Raw genomic sequence first — 23,073 nt, forward strand, 5'->3', positions numbered from 1 at the left:
ATAGGGAATATTATGAAGGTAGATGTAAAAAAGGTGTTTTTTTTTTTTAAAGCAAGAACCAAAAAAACAAAATTATGAATGAAAAATGTAAATATTTGTGGAATTTTTTGAACAATACATTGAATAATAATTTCGGTATGAAGTTGTGCTAAGAAAATAAGAAAATTCTTAATTCTTGCAAAATCTTTTTGACATTGTTGTAACGGATTGCTAATACATCTACCTTAATAATCCTCTCTCAAAATAAATGAGAGAGAGTTTGGTGGGTGTTTTGCATTAGCCTCTCTGAGAGAATATTTCCTTTGGTAAACAACGGGGGATGAAATGTTTAAAATGTACTTCACTTATAAAATAAAGGCTATTAATATTAAATATTTTTTTCTGTTTTGCAGAAATGCTTATTTTTCAACTTATTTTTTAACGACTGCAAAACTAGTTTTTGTTTAATGATTGCTTGCATTTTGATTCTAAATTTATCACAATTTCTAAAAACGACTGCAAAGGACTTTTCCCAATTTCTCTTGTTATATTGTCTAAAAAATGCTGCCAATTATTTACTAACATAGTTTTTCTTCTATAAAACGACAACAAACAACAATTTTTACATTTTAAACAAAAAGACAATAAGAAATCTTTCATTTTATTTGTTTACGATAGGCAATTTGGCCTCGATAAATTACTCGCAAATTTATGCTCAATTACTCGATAATTTTACTCGATAACGAATGTTGTCATCCCAACTTTGAGTACTCAGGTCGAAACAACTCGATATCGAATCACATAATTAGGCCCCTGATCACGTGATTCGATTCGATCGAGTATTTGCTTGTGAAAAAGATTCGACACGATAAAAAAGCGGCATGACGAGGTTCGATCTAAATCGTTGATCGAGTGTTTCGAGAGTAACCGAGTATATTTCAAAAAATGTGTTTATTTGAAAACAAGAATTAAAAAACAAAATTATGAATGCAAAATGTAAATATTTGTGGAATTTGTTGAACAGCCCAGCAAAAAAGTCATTACTAAGTAATGACTTTATTCAGTAAAATTTGGCACAGTGATGCCAGATAAGTTTGGTCGAAAATCGTCCATTTTCGGGAGCCAAAATCGGCAAAATAGTATTTCAAATCGTAAAAAACGCGGCAAATACAATAACTTGTATTTGAGTTCAAATTATTACTATATAAGATAAAAAATAAAATATTAGATAGAGAAAACAAATGACAAATGACATTCTACGAAAAACAGAACGGTGTATAGGTCGAGAAGGACAATACCGATCATCATATATTTTTGTAGGCTTATTGAGTATAACACCGCCCCAACACTCACTTGCCGCTTTTGGGATGTTTGTGGAACAATTATACCATATTATTAAGTACCTAAAAATCACTTCTTTAAAAAAGAGATTTTTTAACAAAGTTTGAATTTTAAAAGTCCACCATTTTTATTTATTTAATATTTTTCAAATTCCCTCGTGTAAAGACAAGATTATTAGATACTTAATAAGCCAATAGAAATATGTGATGATCCGTCCAGTCGATTTCGAGATAGAGCGGACACCATAAGACGCTTTTTTAAAAACAGTGTCTCGTAGATGGTCATTTGCCACAAAACTATGTCATATTTTTCAACAAAAAATTACCGAAGGTAGAGCAAAATGTGCCTTTCCTCATGAAAAAAAATCTGCTAAAAAAGTCTAGTACTTTCCTTGGAAAAAAATATCAAAAAATATCTGCTAAAAAAGTCTAGTACTTTTCTTGGAAAAAAAATAATAAAAAATTATGTTTTAGATGCACGACTAGCTGTGACCCTTTAAACAAAACTAATACAAATATAGTTTTAAGAGGTTAATTAATAGCCTGTTTGTATTAGAGGGGGTTTTTCGGGTTAATCTTCTTTATGAGGAATTGACATTTAAAAACCAGTGGCTTTATAAAATTCGCTTATACATAAGCCTACTATAATAAGGTGATAGATTTATGTATAGTTGTCTTTCAGAGATCAGTGCTACCAATCACAATATTCACACAAAACGCAAGTTTTATGTGAAAACGTTGCCATAACTAAAAAAATCGGTGTTTTAGGGGTAAAAATCGGCATTTCTGCTTTTTTGGTTTAAAAATAGTCAAAATGCCGATATATCGGCAAATCTGGCATCACTGTTTAGTGGTTTTTCTGCATTAGCCTCTATGAGAGAGTATTTCCTGTGGAAAACAACGGGGGATGAAATGTTTAAAATGTATGTTATTAAAAGTTGTTAACCTATAAAATAAAGGCTACTCAGCAAAATAAATTGGAAGTAGTGCAATGTGGACATGTTTTGATGCAGTTCAAACGGTGTCGTGAAAGAGACACTCCATTCCTCACATTTTAACTGCATTTGGATGCAATCCAAAGAATCACATCCACTTGTCACATTTTAACAACATCCGGATGCAGTCCAAAGGAGTCGTGAAAAAGTCACTCCAATTCCTCACAATTTAACAGCATCCGGATGCAGTCCAAACGGAGTCGTGAAAATGGTACTCCGTTCGCTACATTTTATTAGCAGTTGTTAGAGATCTCTACAAGTACATAAATCAGTTTGTGCATCTCTGCATGCAGCGGCATACATTTTCCAAAAAGAGATAAGCGCGTGTTAACAGTTCCAAAAAATTGTTAATATAAAATAAAAAAATATTTAATAAATATAATTTGCGAACATTTTTTTTGGTAAGAAAATTTCCCATTGGAGTGCTGTTGGAGTACATGTCGAAATCTTAACTGGTGATGGGAAGACAATATCAAACCCATTTAGCAGTTTAAACAAGAACAGTTCAGCTTGGATTAAATGGAGAGCGGAGGAAACACGCATGGTTGTGATTGAATTCAATGGAGAATTTTCATAATTTGTGTTAATGTAATAAAGTTCTTAATATTTGTTTAAGAGTCTGGAGTTTCCCCCATTGGCTTAACTTCATCACTTTCCTCTTTGCAGAGAAAAATGTTTACAAAAACGCACTGACAGCTTGCAAAATTTACTGATCGCTACCAATATCATGATTTCATCCCGGCGAAGGGAATTATCAATTGGCTTTTCAGTTTTTGAAATGATGATTTTTTAGTGAAAACCTGAACTCTTTAAGCATCGAGTATTCTCATGTTAATGAGAATGATGCTCACTTTTCGGCTTTCCCAAAAAAACACCAGAACAAAATATTTGCAAGCTGACAGCACGATTCAACTAAGAAATCATCGATTTCTGTTAAGTTGAAATAACATCAACACAGTTACCTGTGAGTATGTCGTTGGAATTTTATTTACAAAATTCCGACATACTCACAGGTAACTGTGTTGATGTTATTTCAACTTAACAGAAATCGATGATTTCTTAGTTGAATCGTGCTGTCAGCTTGCAAATATTTTGTTCTGGTGTTTTTTTGGGAAAGCCGAAAAGTGAGCATCATTCTCATTAACATGAGAATACTCGATGCTTAAAGAGTTCAGGTTTTCACTAAAAAAAATCATCATTTCAAAAACTGAAAAGCCAATTGATAATTCCCTTCGCCGGGATGAAATCATGATATTGGTAGCGATCAGTAAATTTTGCAAGCTGTCAGTGCGTTTTGTAAACATTTTTCTCTGCAAAGAGGAAAGTGATGAAGTTAAGCCAATGGGGGAAACTCCAGACTCTTAAACAATCATATGATTGAATCTTCAACTAAAACAAAACAAACAAAAAACAGCGAAGGCTCGCGCAAAACGGAATTTTGTAAATAAAATTCCAACGACATACTCACAGGTAACTGTGTTGATGTTATTTCAACTTAACAGAAATCGATGATTTCTTAGTTGAATCGTGCTGTCAGCTTGCAAATATTTTGTTCTGGTGTTTTTTTGGGAAAGCCGAAAAGTGAGCATCATTCTCATTAACATGAGAATACTCGATGCTTAAAGAGTTCAGGTTTTCACTAAAAAATCATCATTTCAAAAACTGAAAAGCCAATTGATAATTCCCTTCGCCGGGATGAAATCATGATATTGGTAGCGATCAGTAAATTTTGCAAGCTGTCAGTGCGTTTTGTAAACATTTTTCTCTGCAAAGAGGAAAGTGATGAAGTTAAGCCAATGGGGGAAACTCCAGACTCTTAAACAATCATATGATTGAATCTTCTTAATATTTTTGTTTTACACAAATAATAAATTCATTTTTTTGTTCTGGGATATTTTGTAATGGCTTGCACACATTCCGCAGAATGTATCAAAACACGTGCTTTGGACTGCATCCTATTCTACCCCCAATGGGTTAGTTAAAATGCAGTGCCAGAGAGTCAGTTAAAATGCAGTGCCAAAGGATCAGTTAAAATGCAATGCAATGGAGTGCATCTTTCAGTAGTCACGCTCTTGTAAAAACCATGAGTGAAAATGCATAATTTGATGCACTTCCAAATCACTAGTACATATGATTTAACTGCCTCTTTGGAGGCAAAGTTTTTGCTGGGATAATAATATTAAATATTTTTTTTTTTTGCAAAAATGCTTTTTTTTCAACTTATCTTTTAACAACTGCAAACACTAATTTTTGTTTAATGAGTGCGTACATTTGTTTGTTATTTTAATTCTGATTTTATTACTATTTCAAACGACTGCAAAGGACTTTTCCCAATTTCTCTTGTTATTTAAAAAATGCTGACATGTAATTACTAATTTTATTTTTCTTCTATAAACCGACAACAAACAACAACCTTTTACTTTTTAAACAAAAAACATAATAAGAAATCTTTCGTTTTGTTTGTTTACTATATGCAATTTGGCTACGAAAAATTACTCGCAAATTTATGTTCAATTACTCTATAACGAATTTTGTCACCCAACTTTAAGTTCTCGGGTCGAAACAACTCGATTTCGAATCACATAATTAGGCCCCTGATATGAAAAGCATTTCAGAATCAGACAACTGCTTTTCAATTTTTTATAAAACCCAAATTAGTTTTGTTAAAAAACATTAGTTTCACAAAACATTTTTTACAAAAACAGGCTGTTAATTTATTTTATCAGTTTTTGTAAAATATAATTATTTGGAGATAATTAAACTAATCTTTTATTTAAACCAGTAAGGAAAGGATCAAAGTCGGGCGGGGCCGACTATATAATACCCTACACCACTGTGAATATGTAAAATATAAATCGGAGCTATATCCAGATCTTAACCGATTTTGATATAATTTGGCACATTCATTTCCAGACCGAATTCAGTCACACATTCCAAATATCATTGAAATCGGACTTATATATCGTGTTTGGAGCTGAAAATACACGAAATCGGCCGAAAATATATATGGGTGCTATATCCAAATCTGAACCGATTTCGATATAATTTGGCACATTTATTTCTAGACTGAATTCGGTCACACATTCCAAATTTCATCGAAATCGGAAATATATAGCGTGTTTGGTACAGAAAATACGTGAAATCGGCCGAAAATATATATGGGAGCTATATCCAAATCGGAACCGATTTCGATATAATTTGACACACTTATTTCTAGACCGAATTCAGTCAAACATTCCAAATTTCATCAAAATCGGACGTATATAGCGTGTTTGGTGCAGCAAATACGTGAAATCGGGCGAACATATATATGGGAGCTATATCAAAATCTGAACCGATTTCGATATAATTTGGCTCAATTTAAGTGGCAAAATTTCGTGGCCACTGGGAACCACATATGTAAAATTTCAGCTAGTTCAAGCAAAAAATGTGGCTAAGATCCCTAAAATACCTTAAATCGGGAGGTATCGTTATATGGGGACTATACCGAACAGTGTACCTATCTTGACAATTTTTAGTGGAGCAATTTCGCGGCCATTGAGAACCTCAAATGTAAAATTTCAGCTAGTTTGGGCGAAAAATGTGGCTAAGATCCATAAAATACCTTAAATCGGGAGGTATCGTTATATGGGGACTATACCGAACCGTGGACATATCTTGACAATTTTTAGTGGAGCAATTTCGCGGCCATTGGGAACCTCAAATGTAAAATTTCAGCTGGTTTGGGCAACAAATGCGGCTAAGATCCTTAAAATACCTTAAATCGGGAGGTACCGTTATATGGGGGCTATATCAAAACTTGGACCGATATAGCCCATCTTCGAACTTGATCTTCCGACGGCTAAAAAAATGGTATTCCCCAATTTCCAGCGAAATCGGTCACATAGTGATGTAGGGTATAAAAATTAAAGAATAATCGAATGTGTTTTTCAAATCAAAAGTATAGGATATTTTGGGTCTGGTTAGTTTGGCAAAAATATTTAGAAACCAAAAAATCATTTGGTGCCGTTATATGGGAGAAATTTATAAAAGAAATTTGACATTGACAATTTTGACCTTGAAGATGGAGTTTAATGGATTTTATGTTTCTTAGCGATTTGGAAGATATGTATATCTCAAACCTTTGGGTGCCCAAAAATATTTACCTGAACATTCTCTGTGAAGTTATTTTCCTTAAATCTCGTAGAGTCTGCAAGAAAGCCGTTGAGTCATATTACTGACTAAAATTCCGTAACTTTTGATTGAATAGTGATAATTCTCTGAGCTATAGGTAACATCTGAAGTTTTCTCTCAATTCAAATTTCTTAATCTAAATCGATCCTATACTTGCTGAGGTATTTGGGGCCAAGGTGCAACTTTTGACATTTTGCATTATAATGTGTGTTTATTGTTGATACGTTTTCAGCTTTTATTAAAATATAGTTTTTTCTGATAACACTGTGCGATACTGAAAATGCAAACAACTTCTAGTGGGCATTTTCTGAAAGTACATATTAAGACTACAAAACCCCTAGTATGGTTTCGTGTTTTTAGATCGTGTTTGGATTTTATGGCCTCATCTATACCGGGTTAAAACGACCCTTTTTTAATTGATTCGTGCATTATCTCAGAAACTAATAAGAATTTTGCTTTGCGGTCTTCAGCAATATTGTAGTCCTAAAGTAGTAGAACTTATATGTCTGACAGACGAACTAAGAAAAACCGCATATAACGCATCAAAATTGATAAAATATAGGGAAGATTACATAATTTCTGGAATTATGGTCAGTAACTGCCAAATTATTGAGAGTTGAACCAAGTAGCCTTTTGCAAAAACTTTCCAAATAATGTCCTTAACAAATCTTTAGAACATTCTGAAACAGTAAAACTCTTATTTCATGTTGTTTAAGCGGTATTTCATATCATACTTTCTACAAAACATATTTCAAACAACGTTCACACAGGCTGTTTATTCTCATATTTGAAATTTCAATGTATTGTTGATATATTTGTCAAATTATCGTTGAATAATATGCTAGAAACGACGCGATAGAGGCATTGTACAACAATGATATGTTCTGAAGAGTTGTGTATTACATTCCAGAGAATATTTTCCCAAAAGGTAACATTAAGAAGAATTTAACATTTTGGGAGATACGCTGCGAAATATACACAAATTATAGAATTTTTAGATATATTATAATATTTGAGGCAATAAATGCAGTTTTTCGAGTTCACTATTCCTCCAAATATTTTCTTCTTGCTCTTATCTACAAGTTTGCCACAGATGTCAAAACAAGAGTCGTATTGGTTTCAGAGATACAGCCCCGATTTGTTTTAAAAATTTGATATTTAACCATGTTTAGATGAGGCCATAAAAACCGAACCCGGTCTAAGAAAACAAAACCCAAATATGGTTTTTGCCTATTGGTCCTCTACTTTCATAAAATTCTGGACAGAAGTTGTTTGCACGCGATTGACTCAAAAATGTTGCACAGTGTAATTAAGCTATTTTTATAAAAATGATAAAGCAACTTCAACAAAATATAATAATATATATTTTAATTGAATTAATGATTTTAAATTAATGGCAAACCCTTTACAGTACGTTCACTCAGTTGAAAAGGGTTATTTTCATATAAACTATTTGTTGCTTGTCTTAAAAAGTAAACCTGTGTAGAGAGTTTTACTTGCACAACATAATTTTAACAATATCAAGGTCTTTTAATAAAAACACCATTGCAGAAATCTAGCCGAATCAGTTTTATTATTTTTCCATGTTATACCTACTTGGGAGTTTCCACAATTTCAATTGGAGCTAATGCAAACCGCTATCTACAGTCCATTTGTTTTCTCCGCCGCATTAGTCCAATTGTACGTTATTTTAGGAATAAACTCTTTAGTCGCATTTTCGAAACGAATTGAATGCTTACTGAACTGTACTATAGTGACTACTAGAGTTGTGTAGTTCAGGAACGAACTAGTTCCAAAGAACTATTCCGGAAAGGAAAGTATTGGATTAGAGGTGTGCCAAAGGAACTATATGAAACTATCTCGTTCATTTCGCAGTTCCAATGGCCCACATTTTTTCTTTGAACAAACTGCGTATATTTAACAGCACACGTTACATTTCATGATGTTACTCATACGTTTTGGAACTAGTACAAGGAACTAGGAACTAGATTACATAACTCTATATTGGATCTATATCCAGCACTTGCGTTCATGTAGTTCCTTTCATTGGTGTAATTAAGTTCCTTCCTTAGATGTGGCCACATAGTTAAATAATTATTTCGCTGCAATTTACTTATTTTTATGTCAATTCATCCACCAACGATGAAAACGAAAAGAGCGATGAAAAAGAAAGCGTTTTTGAACTATTTCGATTTCGGAATTATTTTGAACGAAGGAAACAGAAAGAACGATGAAAGAGAAAGATTCGTTGAAAGATCTCTCGGAACTATTTGGAAGTATAGACCTATATTAAGGAACTAGTTCCTTTTGGGAAAAGGAACTAGAAAGATCGATCCGCTTCGGGAACTAGATTGCCCAACTCTAGTGCCTACCGACTGATGCTTTCCTACTCCTTATTTCTCTCGTTATGAGAAATATGTTGTTTTGATGAGTCTGGGGAGAGTTTAGAGCCATGTAACTATAATTTTATGAAGAATAAGTACGCATTTGTTCATAAACCAATGAAAAATGTTAGTTATTTTCTAATTTTTCAATTAATTTGTATTTAAATTAAACAAATGTTTACCATTTATGAAGCGAAAATTTGTCAATGGTTGCAAAACACCCCTCAGAAATGTTGGCGACATTTCCTGAGTATTTCAGCCATGTAAAACTTCTCTACAAATGGTGTCTTGGACACGCCGTTCGGACTCGGCGATAAACAGTAGGTCCCAATATCATTGAGCAAATATGAATCGGGGTGCACTCATTGATTTGAGAGACGTTTCCCTTGTCCCTTTTGCGATGTTTGTGGAACGATTATTATTATAGTGGAATAGGCGGCAACTGCTTGTAGCTATCAGTCATTAGAAGAACAAATTATAGGTATAGTGGTTTAGAAATATGTCGTAACATTTCTTCCAAACATAGATAAAGTTCGATGAATGACTATATTTGTCTATTACTTCGAGTTGAATAAATTGAAAAAAAAATGTGTCCAAAAATGTGGCTAATCGAAATAACGTTTTTAGACCCCAAGTATGTTTGTCAATATGTGAAATATTTTATCAGTCGTATTTTTACTTTGTAATCAAATAATTTTATCGAATTTTGCCAATATGACAATTTTTTTTATCGCTGGAAAATCGATAAATTTTTGATTGAATCTTTGATTTTTTTTATCAAATGGCTACTTTTTTTCTGTTTAGGTTTAGGTTAAAATGCTCATTGAAGTAAATTATTTTATCAGTTGTATTTTTAATTTGTGATCAAATAATTTTATCGAATTTCGTCAATATGATCATTTTTTATCGCCGGATTTTTTTCTGTGTACTTAGTTTTCCTTGTCATTTTATGGGTGTCGAGCGGTGTTATTAATAAATGTGTTAGTGCTTCTGTAGGTTAGCTGCTCAGGTTAACATATTTTTAGTCACTCATATAAAAAGCATTTTTAAATCTATATGAAGCAGAACTTAAAAGTAAATCAAGGCTTAAAATAATGCTTCACTTATCTATCAATCTTGACCTGCATGAAATAAAATGGAAATATTAGTTTAGGAACATAATTAATATTTTTACAACTTAAAAAAAGAGTTTGTATTTTTTCATTTACAACGAAGATTTAACATAAACTGACGCAACTAAAAACCATAAAACGCCATGTACTTACATAATTCTTCCCTATAATTACAAAAAAATAAATAAATTATATTATTTTATATTCTTAATACAACAAAAACAGGTACACGAAACACTCTTAGACTATTGAACTAGGTTCATTTTGAGCTCTAAATATCAAACTGATTTAAAATAAGGGAATTTATTTAGTAATCGTATTTTTTCTATAAATAAAATAATTTAATAAAAATAGAAAAAAATATATATTTTTATCGAATTATGAAGAGTGAGTAAAAAATCTTTTTTTAATTAGGTTATTACAATTGTGTATGAACTTAGTTTATGCATATTATTCACACTTAACACTACATTTACAATGCACCAATTCAACTACATACATTACACTTACATTATAATAATTTATATATTTGGCATATGACATTAAAAAGGATGTACAAAAAGATATCATTTTCAGATTTTTGTGAAAATAATTAAATAATAATAAATATAATAATCCAAGTTTTGCTGGAAACTAATATTTTTCTGTATAGTTATTGTAGGTATGGTAGGTTTTAATCAGACGTACCAAACTCAAGCAAAGAAATGCTTTATCGAACTTTCTATTCTTGTTTACCACGTCCATTGAAGTAGGCGAATTAGTTTGGTACATTTCAATGGAGACGAATACCATACCTTTATGTCAGTGCTTCTAAACATTAACCTTTTCAAAAACAAACTACATACATCCTTATAAACAAAAAATACATTAAATAAAAAACAATACTATTCATACTAACATTTTGCCAAAGAATATCAACAAGAAAAAATCAAACACACAGTAACAAAAAAATATTAAACAATCAAAATTAGTATTAAGATGAAATTCAATGATAATGAGACAAACTTAAAGTTTGATTGCTTTTTTGTATTTGTACTTATAGTCTAAAAAATGAAAATGAAAAAAAAAAAAATAAAAACAAAAACTATAAATAAAACAACAAAATTAAACAACACAAATTTTCTCAATTGATTTTCTTTGATTTTTCTACAAACAAAAAACATTTCAGATGACATTTCATAACAAAGCAGAAAACACACCACAGCTTTTGCCAGTCATAATAATTAGTAGATGCTTTATTCATATAACAGTTATATGTATAACAGTTTTAATTAAGTGTTATCCCCTCACTATTTCCATAACATCAATTGGCATAAGTCATCATCATATTGTGCGTATATTTGTATATATGAATGTATGTATAAATAATAAAATTTGTAGTAATTACTGTCGAGCATACGATTACAAGGAATTCCACTCTAAACTATTCACATGGAAGTGAACGTTTTAGATATTTCAATTAATGATTAATTGTATACGTATGTTTATAACAAATAATTGTATACAATGACAAAAAATAATTGCAAAACGTGTGTATTTCTTCATTATTAGAGTTAGAGTTCCTTCTAATCTATGCTCGACAATATTTATATCTTTTGTTTGACTTATTATTCTCTGTATTACTGCAGCAATTTATGAAGTGTTTATGTTTTGTAACTGAAAACTAATTTTAATTTTTTCGTTAAATAATTATTATATCGTCACCATAAATGCCGGAAGACGTAACCGACATGGAAATGGAAATTCGTTTTTTGATGGAATCTGATATATTAAGCTAAAATACATGCTCTGGCAAAATTTCAAGCTTCTACGTTTAAAAATAACGATCCTATTCAAGAAATGCCAATAGACGTAACAGCATACTGTAATTTTCATAGAACACAAAAGGCGTAACCCACATTATTTCAAAACTAAACAGCAGTACAATGTATTCTTTGATATTTGCAGCAATTATAATGCCAGAGGGAGGGCTTATTGAGTTAATGTATAATTTCCACGGGGCGGATTCGGTTAACCGGTTATTTGACCCGAAAGTCCAGGTTCAAAACCGGGTTAGACCCAGTTCTACTGAACCGATTACTACAAAATGGGTAAGGTATGAAAGCTTATGGAAATACCTATCACATGGTGTAGTTACTTTAACAGTTTTGTCTTTTACTCGGCTTATTTCTCCATATGTGTAATTTGACTCTTAGGTTATCAATCTCAAGAATGCTAGCTTTTTTCAAAAATCACAAAGACCATTCTTTTAGTTAATTTTTAAAGCAATAACTTTGACTTTAGACGGTTTTTACTGGTCTTACAGAAAAAATCCATAATTGAAATAATTGAAGATGATGACAGAAGACCTATGCCCTGATTTAAATAAACATCTAAAACGCACATATGGAAAACAATATGTTAACCGGACAAAAGGAAGTGGTTATTCGGAAGGCAATGCTCGTCCCGATATTGTTCATTTTTCCAAGAGAAAGAACGAACGGAAATGTTCAAAATTTGAGACGTTGATACGAAAACGTGTAAGTGGTCAAAATTCACGTCGTTCTAGTACAAAGATGTATTCTTTAAATACGGATACGATTAGGCTGTAAATTTGCAAAAGATGGTCTGGTCAACCAACCCATGGTTTAATAGAGATCAACTGATTGTAATAATCGAATAGGTCCAGACAAAAACGCAAATTTTCTGTATTGGTTTGGATTATACAAAAAGACAGGAAATCCTACATTCACTGCGAGTATTGGCTTTTGATCATAGCAGTATAATCTTTTTTAAACTTGATATCAAAGACGAGTAGCAGATTCTACCATAGAGAAGTCCGACAAATTTTGAGGCAGTGAATCCTCCTCAGATGTACACACAAAGGCTAAAAGTTTCGAGAAAGAAATTTCAATACCTGCAAGACTTAAGACGCTTAATTCCAAGTGATTGTCATTACTTTTATGACAACATTCCTTATGACAATTAAAAGTTACATTTAAACTGTTACAGATCACTTAATTTATATGAACTATATTCTGTCAATAAATTGACTTAAATACAACAATAAATATAATATTCCAGATTTAATATCGTCTAATACAATTGAAATTATAAGTAATTATAGTGATGGTTGGAATAAACAGTTCACCTAATTGTGGTCCATTGAAATATCAACGTCAAGACTTGGAATTGAACCCAACACCGTCAGATGGCTAGTTTAAAGTTCGCTTAACCGCGTAGGCCAATAAACCAGTCCTAATTTGTTTATAATTTTTCATTTATACTAGTTTCTTCAAATGTATACTCAATAAATTGTAGGTTACGTCTTTTAGTATTTCAGAAAAATACAATACCAAAAGACGTAACCCACACAGCTTCTAACATTCTGGAAAAAAATGTAATTTTTTTCAAAAAATATATTTCTTCTCTGTCTTAAAACACGATACTAAAATTTTTCGATATTTTATAACACCGTTTTCATTTTATAACGTTTTTTGCTTCTCCTGTAAAGTTTTATTTTTGTGGGTTACGTCTTCCGGCATTTATGGTGACGATATGTATGTTAATTTTTTTCCCAACTACACCAGTTTACAAAAAGATTTAGACAAAATCTTTTGTTTTGGAAAAAATTACAACAACATAACTAATTTTTCGTGAGCAAGTCCATACTTCATGAGATAAAGTCCCAAAATCTCTAAAAAACTGGCGTCCACCAACTCTAATGAAAGCACGGCATATTTCGAAGAAGGTATAATTATATCGATCCACTCGTTTCGGTTCACCCCCACAAAAGATGCAGATAATTATAGGAATCGTTCTAGCTTTGGGTAACTCCTGAAGGGAGTAACCAATTTTGTTCAAACTTTGCACATCGGAATATTTTTTCCAAACTTCCAAACTTCAATGACTACTTCGGGAACCTCCCCCACAAAAGTTCAACCGATCCCACTGCAGCGGTTTCTTTAATACCGGATTGACCCGGGACAACACAACTAACACCCGTGTTGCGGCCAGCGGCTCCCAACTCATCGTACATATGTTTGTATTTGTATCGTTTTTCTGTATTGCTGCTCCCAATACAGAAAAACCCTGCAGGGTACCCATGGGTACTTACTCCGGATTCTTATGGTCCGCGCCCGGACGGAGCGATAAATTCCGCATCCACCACACTCAAACTGCTGTGACATGCAATAGATGTAGAGAGTGGGTGCACGGGAACGACAGGAACTATATTTCTGCATACTGCGTGGACACAGCCCCCAGTAAGACGTTTTCATCAGAATACGAGACACCCCCGCAGTCCCCCCAACAGTAGCCGCACATACAGCACTTAACGACAGCCGTTGCTGTTCCAATTTCTGAACATTCATCCTTGTTGTAATTTAATTGCAATGGACACCGAGATAAGATCGAGGAAATAGTGGATTTTCCGAGTCGGAAGAATATCATGGTCGCTGGGGTGCACGAAACGAAGCTCAGCAATAAATGAGGAAGTATCGCACCAGAATTAAGGGTGGAGGATTAGCTTTCCCTTTCCAACTATCTGTTCAATACAGACCTATCTCGCATGTGGCTGACTGTAATGACCCGTATATGGAGTTGTTGTTCTAAACGGCATTTGATACATTTGTAAGTTCATTTTTCTGTAAGTTAATTTAAGTTAATTTTCCAGTTCTAGGCTGTTTCGATGGGTTGTAACCACAGAGCTACTGGAGTTAGTTGAGTAGGTGTGGCACGGCAGTTGAAAGTGAGCAGCGTGTCATGCGGGCCTATGTCGCATGCTGGACAGATATTTTGCACTATGTCACTAGTCCTTGTCCTATAGGAATTTAGACGGCTGCACCATCCCGAGCTTAGTTATGCCAAAACTACTCTGATTTGTCGTGGCAGCTGATGGAACTGACGATGTAGAGTTGCTTAAATAGACGTACTGCAGGTAACAGTTGCATCATTAGACAGCTTTTTCAATGTTATAACCGTTGGGACTTAGGGGACTTTTATGCTCATTATAAATTGTGGCATTCGGTCCTAGGTAATGTCCAGGGGGGTAAAGTGCTGGCTGAGCTGTTTGACAACTCATGGCAACTCTACGTCACGGTCAATGAGGACGCCCCCACCAAAATTAGGGGAGGGTGTCACAGTTTGCCAGATATAACCACCAAGTCACCTGGTCTGACAAATGACGCCAGCAACTCGTCGTATTTCTTGGGTCAGTCCATCTCCCAATAATTGTCTCGTGTGAAGGCAGCCCTTTCATCAATAATGGGAAATCTAATTGGCCTGGTTTCAAAGAATTCACCATTCGCCGCTTCAGAGATCTGTCAAACCCTTCTAATGTTCGGGTAGCAGATAGGACTTTATGAGAGATCATCACTGCTGCAACCTCTCGCTATATTACACCTGTTGGTCGAATACCTGAAGTGGTGAGACTTAATTCCTCAACAAAAGCGGCGGAAGTTGTAGCAGGATAGAAACCTACGTAGAAGCGTAGGTTTGAGCGTGATGAGCTTTGTCGAGCCAACCCCAGTGGCCCCAACAGGCAGGGAACTGATACTAGAAGTTAACAGATTGGTCGGTGAGCATTAGCGGAACATATGGTTAAATCATTTGAAGAGTTACAAAATTGGAGCTGGAATAAGTGAATTGTGTGGCAACGTTTCAGACACTCTCGAACCCTGAAAACAAGGAAGATATCACATCAGTCCGGTTTGGCTACGTTACGCTGACTGATCCGAAGAGATGTCCAAAATTATTTTAATCGATATTTTGCGAGAATTATCTTGCGGATTTGCCATTTTCGTTGGTGCCGTCAGGGTTTCTTGGAGCTTTTAGGTCAATATTTCAGGAAGTATGGACTTGCACAAGAAGGAAATTGTACCGTCGTACAGGGAGCCGCTCCCTGCGAGAATTATCTTGCGGATTTGCCATTTTCGTTGGAGCCATCAGGGTTTCTTGCAACATTTAGGCTAATATATCAGGAAGTGTGGACTTGCACAAGAATGAAATTGTACGGTCGTAAAGGCAGCCGCAAGGACAACCTGCTGAAACAAATTTCAAAACGATCCGAGAGCAGCTCTTAAACTTCACTTTATCCGAATTTTGTGTGGGATGTATCCGAAGGAGTGGACCGATATAGTCCACATTCCAACCTGATACTTGACTGGATGAAATAATATGATGTGCAATTTTGGTTGGTGCCGTCAGGGTTTCTTTGAACTTTTAGGACAATATCTCAGAAAGTAAGGACTTGCGCAAGAAAAAAATTTTACCGTCGTAAAGGAAGCCGCAAGGCCAACTTACTGAAACAAATTTCAAAACGATGCGAGAGCAGCTCTTAAACTTCACTTTATCCGAATTTAGTTTATAGTCCATATTCGAACCTGATCTATATATGGAAGGAATAATACGATGTGCAAAGTTTGGACCAAATCGGTTGCTCCCTTTGAGAGTTATCGTTCACACCATTTTACAAACTTTGAACTTCTGTGGGGGAGGTACCCGAAGGAGTGGACCGATATGACCCATCTTTGAACTTAAAATAAGTTTGGACAAAATATTACGAAATTTGGTTCGAATCTATTGATCCGATCGAGAGATATCGTGTGCACCAGCCAGTCAGACAGACGGATAGACAGATGGACAGACATTGACTCCAAATTGTCTGAACGAATTTCATCCAAACATACTAAAAGCTGAGCTTATAATGATATTCGCCCTAACAGGCAAAATTTTCAGCCAGATAGACGGATAGACAGACAGACGGATGGACATGGCTAAATCGACTCAAATTGTCTGAAACGAATTTCGTCCAAACATACTTGGGGTCTAAAACCGTTATTTCGATGAGGCATATTTTTAGCTCGTATTAAATTGTATAAACCATTTCTAGCCTAAAGCTGAGGGTATAATGACATTCGCCCTAACAGGCAAAATTTTCAGATTATTCGTACATATTTGTAAACTAGTGTTCTTAACTGTATATTTTATATATTCTGTTTCATTGTATATCGGATATGGCTTTAAAATAACAACCGTAGTGGAAAATATTGAGAAAAGGGTTGATAATTTAAGGGTCGAACAACATTGATCATTAAGTATATTTTCTTTCTTATAAGATTCTTAAGAAATGGCAAATGCTATAGTCTTCCCATGAAGCCCATATGATCTTCTAATAGAAATTTGAATAACGATCAGATATCCTTGTTGGTTTAAAGTCAAAGAGTTTAAGACCAGAGAGTCTTCTCTTTAAAAAAATAAACAATTTTATATAATACTAGCTGAACCCGGTGCGCTTTGCTGCCCCGACTACGATAAAATAGAATGGGATGCCAGAATTATTTTAACGTTTTTAATATTTTAACGAATAAATATAGGAGATATGAAGGCGTTATATACCTATTCAGGGTTGTTATGGAGCTACTATGGTATTTTTGTATGTTTCAGGAGGTAACAACCCTCCGAAAGCCTTTCCGCCTATAAGTATTCCTAATGATTTAGATATATCATAATAAAATATAAATCTTAAGAAGTCTCTCAAAGATATGATATTAATAGCTGTAGCCTTGGTCAATTCCTTCCCGACTATAAGTACTTCTGTAAATAATGATGACTTTTACTGACTGCTAAGTCTTCAAAATTTCATTGAAATTGAACATACGTAACAAAAACATGAAATCGACCGAAAATATATATGGGTACCTATATTCCTATATGAACCGCTCTCGATATAATTTGTCAAATTTATTTTTAGACCAAATCCCGTCTCGCATTCACATTTTTTGCATAAAATACAGAAAATCAGCCGAAAATATATATGGGAGCTATATTCTAATCTGAACCGATTTCGTTATAATTTGTCCCATTTATTTCTAGAACGAATTGCGTCACGCTTTCCAAATTTCAGTGAAATTGGACATATGTAGTGTGTCCAAATCTGAACCGGTCTCGATATAATTTGGCACATTTATATTTGGAAAAAAAATCTGTCAGACATCCCAAATTTCAGCGACATTGGACACATATAGCGTGTTTAGAGCATCAAATACAGAAAATCGGCCTAAAATATAGATAGGAGCAATATCCAAATCTGAACCGATTTCGATTTGATTTGGCACATTTATGTCTAGACCAAATCCCGTTACGCATTCCAAATTTCACCGAAATTGGACATAAATAGCGAGTTTGGTTCATAAAATACAGGAAATCGGCCGAAAATATATACAGGAGCCATATCCAAATCTGAACCGATTTCGATATAATTTGGCACATGTATTTCTAGACCAAGTTCTGTAACACATTCCAAATTTCAACGAAATTGGACATATATAGCGTGCTTGGTGCATAAAATACAGAAAATCGGCCGAAAATATATATGGGAGCTATATTCAAATCTGAACCGATCTCTATATAAGTTAGCACATTTATTTCTGGAACAAATTCCGTCAGACCCTCCAAATTTCAGCGAAATTGAACATATACAGCGTGTTTGGTGTATCAAATGCGGAAAATCGGCCGAAAATATATATGGGAGCTATATCCAAATCTGAACCGATTTCGATATAATTCGGCACATTTATGTCTAGGCCAAATTCCGTAACACATTTCAAATTTCAGCGAAATATAGCGTGCTTTGTGCATAAAATACAGGAAATCGGCGAAAATATATATGGGAGCTATATTCAAATCTGAACCGATCTCTATATAATTAAGCACGTTTAGTTCTAGAACAAATTCCGTCAGACCCTCCAAATTTCAGCGAAATTGGACATATATAGCGTGTTTGGTGCATAGAATAAGGAAATCGGCCGAAAATATATCTGTATGGGAGCTATATCCAAATCTTAACCAATCTCAATATAATCTGGCACATTTATTTCTAGAACAAATTCTGAACCGATTTGAATATAATTTGGTAAATTTATTTCTACATCAAATTCCGTCACGCATACAAAATTTGGAGACTGTATCTGTAACAGTTCTAAAGATATTTGCATACAAAATCTAAATTTTTTGAAGGTACCTCCGATTTTTAAGCTATATCTCCAGATCAACGCGAAATTTCAAAAAATTATATAGCCTATTTTCATTTCAGGCCATGTAGCAATGTACCCTAAACATTTCAGTAAGATCTGTTCACCGGTTTTCGAGTCTATAAGGCACAAACAAACAAACAGACAAACAAATTTCAATTTTATATATGTATTAGATAAAGCATTTGGTCATCTTGATAGACAACCGAAAATGAAGACGGTCACATAGACCATTTTTTCACCTACGAAAACCGGGTAAGCGTTTTCTAAAGGGTCCCAATTAGAACGTAATTTTGAAATTTTAAATAAAACACAGATATTTAAAAAAAATCGTGAAACTTTATTTTATCGTAATGTAGACAGAATGAGGTTATGTATGGACGAAGATATCGTGTAGATAGCCGTCGCGGCTTTGCTGGCACACACGCGATCTTTTAATGAAATTTTCAATGACCGTTTTGCATAAATGCTGCAGTATTGCATTAATGCAGCGTCCAGGTTCCTCTTTTAAGGCTTGGTTCGTCGTCGGCTTATTCGCGTAAACGATCGACTTCAAAAAACCCCAAAGAAAAAATCTAAAGGTGTTAAATCGCACGATCTAGGCGGCCAATTCTGGTCTCCAAAACGCGAAATAACACGACCGGGTAATGACTGATGCAGATTGAATTGTTTCTCTGGCTGTATGACAGTGGCGCCATCTTGAAACCACATACCCTCCACATTCATTTCTTTAATTCTAGGCAAGAAAAAACTGGTTATCATTTCACGATACCGAACACCATTGACTGTTTGCGCTTGACCTGACTCACTTTCATAAAAAAGGTCCAATGATTCCTCCAGCCCAAAAACCACACCACGCAGTGACTCGTTGAGGATGCATTTGCTTCTCGTGAATCACTCGGGAATTTTCCTAACCCCAAATGGGACAATTCTGCCTATTGACGAAGCCATCAGAATGGTAATGGGCCTCGTCACTGAAGATGATTTTATCGGCAAAATCAGCATTTTCATGTTGTCTCTCCACTACCCAATTAACGAACTCCCTTCGCTGCCCATGGTCAGCTGGCGTCAGTTTCTGAGTCAATTGAAGTTTGTATGCATGAAGATGCAAATCTGTCGTCAAAATTCCCTGCATAGTGGATTTGGAGACCCCAATTTGCTGAGCTCAGTTTCGAATTGAGGTGGATGGAGTTTAAGCGACATCATCTGCGATATTTTCGGTCGATCGAACTGGTCGAAGGCGCGTTGTTGTCTTTACATCAGCAAACCTTTCCATTAATCTCTTTACAGTTGGCTCTTTTGGAGCACTATTGTGACCCCAACTTGATCCCAATTTGCGAACTGTAGCCGCAAAACGTTCACCATTTTGGTAAAACAATTTCACAATGAGAATGCGTTGTTTATTCGTGTAGCGCTCCATTTTTAATAACCTCGTATCTTCTACTAGCAAACAATAACAATTGTTCAAATGTCAAACAATGACACTTCGTATGGCGCCAAATTTAAAAATTGCGTTCTAGTTGGGACACCCTTTTGTTACTAAAATGTTCTTTGGATGATAAAATTATCTTTTACTGAAGGTTAATTTGCCTTCCATAAAGAATATGAAATTATTGCTTATTTGCATAAGAATTTTTTTTATAAAACATTATATTTTCAATAAAGAAGAAAGAAAGAAAGAAAACACATTTAGAGCCAATTTTTTATAAAAACTGGTCTTCTATTACTTTTTAAATGTGATAAAACAATAATTTACTTTTGGCACATTATTATGAAGACTACAGCATTTTACATTACTACAGCATTTTTTACTACTTAAATGTTTAATGCCTGAAAGTATGCTTTAATTTTTTAAAACTCTTGCCTGCATACGACAACAGACAACATTTCAGCCATTAAAAGAGTTTAAAATTAAAAAGATTCGATATAATTGTATTCCACTACTGGTTTGGTAGATAACTACATACATATATTCATTCTATGGTCATATATGTTACATATTACGGTTATAACAAATTCCATTAATAACAAATTACCTAAATTAGCTTAAATTACCTGATTTAGCTAATGCAACAAAGACATCTTCACACCAAGAAAATGTTTTCCCTCCAAAATTTCAACGTTTTTAAGGAGTTCCTTATAACCGTTTTTAACTGTATGTGTACTTTTTGCTAATAATTATTATAGTTTAAATATTTATTATAAATATCTAATTGATGTATACAATGCTGTAGAGGAAGAACAAAATTAAATGCTTTTCTCTCTCACCCATAACAAGACACAGATTTTCCTCATTGTTGTTTATGATTTATTTCTTTTCTCTTTTTTTCCAATCTTATGCACCAAATACTACTACCACAACAACAACAAAAATAACAACTAAAATCAACAACAACCACAACACTACTACTACCAAAAAAATTTACAACAACTAATAACCCATAAAAAAACCCTCGACTAAATTGTGGTAATTGGAAAAACACACCAACAAAAATAACAATAACCCCCCTTAGGTTTGGAAAATGAAGATATGACACCAACATTACGTCAACTATGGACAGCCATACGACAATTACAACAAGATATGACACAAATCAAACAGGTCATCAATGATGAGGTAGCTTTGCGTGTCAATTTGCAACAGTTGTTGATGCAACATTTGGAAACGGGCAGTACCTCATCGAGTAATACACCGAAATGTTGACTATGGAAGTAAGTGGATCGATTGTGATTCTCTGGCGACCAGCAATAACAAACAACGTGAATGTTAACAATTAAGAAACAGGAGAAAATCGATCGATTGGTTTAGGAGAAAACGAAGCAGAAATCAGAAACGAAACAAAGAAAGTAATACTAATTTATTTATTTATTCAGAAACAAAAATTAACAAAATAAAGTGGACGAAATGTAAAGCCAGGGGTAAGTGGTATTGTATGACAAGGCATTTTTGTAATATTATAATGAAAAATTGCATTGTTGATTAAAAAAACACTAATTTACACATTTTTTATTAAAGGTAACATTCTGAATACGAATCTGCAATCGATTGGTCCAAAGAAATCCGTGGGGTGGACATTGAACTTTTGTTTTAACATAACACCCCAGGGGCAAAACTTCCAAAATTGTTTTATATTTGTATACCCTTCAAACTCACGAGGGTATATTCACTTTGATACCATGTAAACTGTGTCTCGTCGAAATAATGGTTTTGGACCCCAAATATGTTTGGACTAGATCAGACAATTTGGAGTCGATTTAGCCTTGTCCGACCGTCTGGCTGATGGGCATGATAACTCTCGGTCCACTCCTTCGGGTATCAACAGCACAGAAGTTCAAATTTTTTATCTAAAATTATGCTTACCAAACTTTAAAACAATCTGTTAAAATTATGACATACTTCAATATAAACAATATTTGGTGGTTATGCCAAATCGATTTCAGATTCATGTTCCAAAGCCAAAAATAGCCTTGTCAAGTAAAAACTTTTTGCCGCCTGACAACACTTACCCAATTATTCCTGTATTTTTGGAAATATTTAGAAAAAGGGGCATTATTAAAAAATAAGTTTAAATTTATTTATTCGAAAAAAGAGCTCCCTATTTTTAAGCTTGGTTTGGAAATGCAACTTTACGCAAATAGAAAACAATCCCCCCTGCTTGTATATTTTTTAATTTGTATGTAAATGCAGGCCAGAAAAATGTATGTTATTTTGATATTTGTAATTTAAATATTTTCCATATACATATACAACAAAAAGAACAAATCTTAGCAACAAACAACGACGAGCTTCATATCTTAGTTATAGTACTTAGTTTATTTTTTTTTCTCGCTAAACAACAAATGAAAATCAAAAACAAATTAAATAAAATATTTATATTTATTTTTAGGTTGTATTTGCACAAAACAAAAACTAATTTCAAAACGAAAGAAAATTAAATTAAAAAAAAACAAAATAAATTGAAAAAATATATTTAAATATTTTTCTTATTATACAATTTTTATACTCTTTAAGAATCGTCAAAATGTTTTTTGTCTTAGAATTTTAGAAAAAGAAAACGATTAATTTATACCAAAAAACC

At 33.7% G+C, this 23,073-nt stretch overlaps 1 protein-coding gene across 21 annotated transcripts in view; it reads left to right on the forward strand.

Annotated features, from left to right (window-relative positions):
• Nucleotides 1–22,757, forward strand: part of RtGEF (Rho-type guanine nucleotide exchange factor) — a 145,635-nt gene extending 122,878 nt beyond the window's left edge. For 20 of the 21 annotated variants that reach the window (XM_073971108.1, XM_073971092.1, XM_073971093.1 and 17 more), the window contains one exon: nucleotides 21,508–22,757. In XM_073971108.1, the coding sequence (XP_073827209.1) occupies nucleotides 21,508–21,698 (191 nt within the window). In that variant the 3' untranslated portion in view covers nucleotides 21,699–22,757. The remainder of the gene's footprint in view (nucleotides 1–21,507) is intronic. The other variant, XM_073971102.1, reaches the window with a different exon arrangement.
• Nucleotides 22,758–23,073: the final 316 nt, after the last annotated feature.

Source organism: Musca autumnalis, unplaced genomic scaffold (genome assembly GCF_047663935.1).
Source record: "Musca autumnalis isolate F117 unplaced genomic scaffold, ASM4766393v1 scaffold_2, whole genome shotgun sequence".
Taxonomy (NCBI): domain Eukaryota; kingdom Metazoa; phylum Arthropoda; class Insecta; order Diptera; family Muscidae; genus Musca; species Musca autumnalis.